General features: G+C 47.6%; 1 protein-coding gene across 2 annotated transcripts in view; it reads left to right on the top strand.

Annotated features, from left to right (window-relative positions):
* The window catches only part of LOC103362158 (junctophilin-1-like), a 39368-nt gene that overhangs the window by 14942 nt on the left and 19098 nt on the right, over positions 1-5328 (top strand). For both annotated transcript variants that reach the window (XM_008288443.1, XM_008288442.1), the window contains exon 3: positions 2274-2392. In XM_008288443.1, coding sequence (XP_008286665.1) covers positions 2274-2392 — 119 coding nt within the window. The remainder of the gene's footprint in view (positions 1-2273; positions 2393-5328) is intronic.

Below are 5328 nucleotides of genomic sequence, written 5' to 3' on the forward strand. Positions count from 1 at the left end.
ACTGTACTGTTCATTAAAGGAAAGATCTCCTTAAACAGTCTAGTGGGAATGGGGTCCAACATACATGTTGCTGGTTTAGAAGAATTAACTATTGATGTGAGCTCTAAGAGTTTCACAGTAGAGAAGCTGTCCAAACACACATCTACTTCTGTGGACGCTTCCAGAGCCGCTGCACCTAAAGACATAGTCTGGATTTTTTGTCTAGTATTTAAAACTTTATTTGTGAAGAAGGTCATGAAATCTTCACTGCTGAGAGCTAAAGGAACAGAAGGCTCCACAGAACTATGACTCCTGGTCAGCCTGGCTACAGTGCTGAACAGAAACCTGGGATTGTTCTTATAGACAAGCAGGACAAAATACCAAAATCTAAGTTTTTGGATCATTTCAGTGACAAAAGATTTGCCCTGCTGTGCTAGCAGCTAGGACTGTTGTAGCTAAAGGCTCATCGCTCACACCAGCGTTCACAAGGATGTACTTAGCCATGGTGTGCTAACGCAGTACCAGCTAGTTTCCACTATGGCTAATTAACTGTACAATACTGTGTGTATATGGGTCATTCAGATCAGATCAGATCCAGTTTGTTGTCATGGTGCTGTACGTCCACAGCAGGACAGGCAGGATGAGAGAGCCTTTCTCCAGGATCCAGGAACTAAAAGCATTTAAATGAAGAAGTGTTGGCATCTCTGGACCAGCACTTCAGCGTTCTGACAGCTGGTGGCATGAAGCTGCTGATCAGTCTGGAGGTTCTTCCTTCAATGCTCCAGAAACATTTGGCTGATGGCAGCAGTTCAGACAGTTGATGGAGAGGGTGTGAGGAGTCCCTGACCATGTTCAGGGTCCTGCTCCTGCAGCAGCTCTGGAGAAGTTCTTGGACAGAGGAGACCCTCTGAGCTCCTCTAACTATCCTCTGCAGGGCTTTCTGTCTGACACACTGCAGCTGGAGGACCATGTGGAAATGCAGGATGTCAGGACGCTCTCCACCACACTTTCCACCTCAGTTGACCAAAGTGTACAAAAGGTTCACACCTGACCATCTCATGTTTGTCAGGTTGTCTTTTCTCTACGTATGTATATTGTTTCGGAACTTTTTTTTTTTTTTTAAATTGCATGTTTTGCAGCAGGTGTCTCGGTGGTTAGCACCGTGGCCTCAAAGCCAGAAGGTCGCTGGTTGGCGTCCCGGTGAGGACACCCGGGATCTTCCTGCGTGGAGTCTCCATGTTCTCCCCGTGCAGCGTGGGTTCTCTCCGGGTTCTCCGGCTTCCTCCCACAGTCCAGAAACATGCTGAGGTTAATTGGTGATTCTAAATTGTCCGTAGGTGTGAATGTGAGTGTGCTTGGTTGTCTGTCTCTAAGTGTAACCCTGTGATAGACTGGTTACCTGTCCAGGTGAACCTGCCTTCACCCTGAGTCAGCTGGGATGGGCGTCTTGCTGTGAGGCGACGGTGCTAACCACTGAGCCACCGAGCAGCCTCATAACACTGAAATGTTACCTGAAGTTGTATCACCTTTATAGTAATCTCATAGTTTCTAGTCGAACAGTCGAATCTCTGCCTTTATTTAAATAAAAAATAAACTGTTTAGATTGGCTGTTCTAAAACTTCAGGCCCCACAGAAGGAACTCAGTGCAACTAAGTTTTACCTTCATTACTAAAATTCAGATCTTTTTGTTTTTGTCAGGTCTTCATTTGTAGACCCTTTTTTGCTTTTAAAACAAAGACAGACTCAGTCCTCCTCTGCATGGGGGAAACCAGTGTCTACAGGTTCCTGAAGAGATACCTGATATTTTTGAGAGACTCGAGTTGTTTTTCTAGTTGCCTAAGTTGGCCTGGCCATGGTTTTCGACTCGTCTGTGGTTTTGGCACTGTGCTTTGGATTGTTATCACACTGGAGCATTTCTCTTCTGCCAGGCTCCTACAGACTGGTTCTCATCTTGTTAGCGGTGCCATCTGTAGATGTCATCTCCACAACACATTTTGCACCAATCTGGCCTCATGTCACCACTCCTACCCCCGCGGTTCACTGTCAGGACTATGCCTTCATGAGAGTAGGCCTGGACAGGTTTACGTACTCAACCCCATCAGGGCCCAACAGATTCAGTAGGAGGTTATGTTTTTAGCCAACTTGCAGTTAGCAAGCAAGTGTATAAAGACTTCTAAATACTGGATACACAGAGATCAGCTTTTTAGGGTTTATTCAGTGACCAGAAACCAGAGCTGAGTGCGCTGTGTGAGGACCTCACTGAGTCTGTGTGCTGTTTGTACCTGGTTTTGCAGGACGTCCCATGCTCGGGCCAAAGCAGAGGCTGCAGACCAGGCTGCCCAGTCGGCTAGTCAGGACTCTGATATCGCCAGGGCTGTGGCCAGAGAGCTCTCCCCAAGCTTCCATCAGCCAGGTACTGTACCAGCAGCAGCAGGTCACCATACACACAGTCAAGTCCGATCAGTAGGCTGAATTAAACATAAAACTCAGATCACCACTTTTCTGGTGTACTCGCTGCTCAAACTACAGTTTGCATGCAAATCAAACGGGTCAGCAGATGACACAGTTTATCAGCATTCAGTTCCATCAAGCCCTCAGAGCTGATTCTACACATCTGAGACCCTCCCTGTGTGGCTGCAGCCTGAACTTTGAGCCTCCAAGGATTCTCCACACGGTGATCAGCCCCCTCTTCTAGTTTCTATTCACACACCAGCGTGCGTTTCACAGCTAAAAGCCATTGTTATGGGTGCTGTCACTGGCCTGGTCAATGGAAACGGGAAAGACGAGTTGTTTTTATTTAGAGCAGTAGAGAGACAGGAAAGGGGAGAGAAGAATTGGGAAGAGACCTGCAGCAAAGGGTCATGAGCGGGATTCGAACTCACAACCGCTGCGTTGGGGACTGTAGCCCCTGTTCATGGGTCACCCGCTCAACTAGGTGAGCTATAAGGGTGCCCAAGACGAGTTGTTTTTAGAGCTCTGACTCTGAATACTGTTAGGTCCATATATGGACACTGACACAAGTTTCGTTTTTTTACCTGTTTAATGAAACTTATTCCAATTATAGGTCCATAATGGACATAGAGTGCAGACTCCCAGCTTTCATTTAAGGATCTCCACATTCAAGTTGGATGAAGAGTTCAGAAGTTTCAGTTCATTAACATGTGCCACCCTGTTTTAAAAGGGACCACAAGTAGTTGGACAGCTAACTCAAAGGCCATTTATGGGCAGGTGTGGGCAGTTCCTTCATTATGTCGTTACCAATTAAACATGTAAAAGGCCTGGAGCTGATGTGAGGTGTGGCGCCTGCATTTGGAAGATGTTGCTGTGAAGACAACATGCAGTGAAGGAGCTCTCCAGGTGAAACAATTCGTCTTTAAGCTGCGAAAACAGAAGGAACCCATAATCATTGTTACAATACTAGGAGTGGCAAAATCTCCAGTCTGGTCCTGAGAAAGACAGAAAGCACCGGTGAACTCGGCAACACAAAAAGACCTGGACGTCCACGGTGGATGATCACAGTGAAGAGAACGCCCTTCACAACAGCCAGCCAAGTCAGAACCACTCTCCAGGAGGTCGGCGTGTCTTTGTCCAAGTCTACCATGAAGAGAAGACTGTATGAGTGTAAGTCCAGAGGATTCACTGCACAGTGACTTCATGCCCAACAACAGAAAGGCTAGATTCGACATCTAAAAAGCCAGCAGAGTTCTGGAAGAACATTGTTTGGACAGATGAAACCAAGATCAACCTGTACCAGGATGATGGCAAGAAGAAAGTCTGGACCGGGCGTGGTACAGCTCATGATCCAAAGCACAGCAGAGCATCTGTAAAACATGGCAGAGGCAGTGTGATGGCGCGGCCATGCCTGGCTGCCAGTGGCACCAGGTCACTGGGCTTTATTGATGGTGTGACACAGGACAGAACCAGCTGGATGAACTCTGGGGTGTTCAGAGACATACTGTTGGCTCAAACACACCCAAACTGTTTGGGCAGCGTTTCATAGTACAGATGGACAAAGACCCAGAACATACAGCCAAAGCAACCCCGGACGTCACTGAAGCAAAGAAGTGGAATAACCTCGAATGACCAAGTCAGTCACCTGGTCTCAACCCAGCTAAGCAGCATTTCACCTGTTAGAGACGGAACTTCAGAAGAAAGGCCCACAAACAAAGAGCAGCTGAACACCGCTGGCCTGGCAGAGCGTTGAGGAGGAACCCCAGCGTCTGGAGGTGTCCATGAGTTCAAGGCTCCAGGCAACCAGTGCCAGCAAAGAGTTTTCAACCAAGTATTAGAAATGAACATCTTGTTTCCAGTTATTTATTTGTCCACTTACTTTTGAGCCCCTGAACTGAAGGATTCTGAATTAAAGCTGAAAGTCTGAACTTCAAAACCACGATAACATATTGCTGTATGCTTCTAAACACAAGGAAATATCAAAGATCATTCTCCGACTTCCGGTCTGGTGTGTTACATGATGGCAGCTTAGAGCGATAGGCTCCCGATAGTGGGAATTAAAAGTGTCCGCATATAACTCGAATTTTCTCGAAGACGTGCTACAACAAGAGGGGACACAGCAGGGGAAAGAACATGCCCCAAAAAGTGAAGAAAAGACTAATACGAAGAAATACACACGACGAGGACGAAGAGGGCGAACTGTCACAAGCTAGCAGCGTTAGCAACATGGAGGATGACCTGCAGGTTGACACCGTAGCTGGGCCGAGCCAGGAAGCTAGCCTGGGCTTAATCCTGACAGAGCTCCGGGAACTTAGACGGGATTTCAGTGAACAACTCAACGGCATAAGAGAGGACTTTAAGAAAATCGACAAAAGAATGGAAGAAGCAGAGGAGCGAATTGAAACAGTCGAGACCCGCATCCAGTCATCGGAGGAGGTCTTAGCGGAGCTGGTGAAACTTCAGATGCAAACAGAGGCTAAGTTGATGGATCTGGAGGGACGCTCGCGACAGGACAACGTGAGGATTCACGGAGTTAAAGAAGGAGCTGAAGAAGGCGCAGCGTCGGTGACAACTTTTGTGGAAGCTTTCTTAATGAAGGGTCTGGAGCTCCCTCCATCTACAGTGTTAAATGTTGAGAGAGCGCACCGGGCGCTCGCCACCAAGCCGCCGGTCGGAGCTCCGCCGAGATCATTTGTGGTCAAGTTCTCAAGCTATAGGATGAAAGAGGAGGTCATTAAACGAGCATGGCAGAAAAAAGGTTTTGATTTTCAAGGGAAGCGGATTCACCTGGACCACGACTACGCACCGGAGCTGCTGAGGAAAAGGAGAGCGTATGCAGAAGCTAAAGCGGCGCTGAAAGAAAAAAACATCCCATTCCAGACACCGTTCCCGGCCAGA

This window comes from Stegastes partitus, unplaced genomic scaffold (assembly GCF_000690725.1).
Source record: "Stegastes partitus isolate 25-593 unplaced genomic scaffold, Stegastes_partitus-1.0.2 Scaffold559, whole genome shotgun sequence".
Taxonomy (NCBI): domain Eukaryota; kingdom Metazoa; phylum Chordata; class Actinopteri; family Pomacentridae; genus Stegastes; species Stegastes partitus.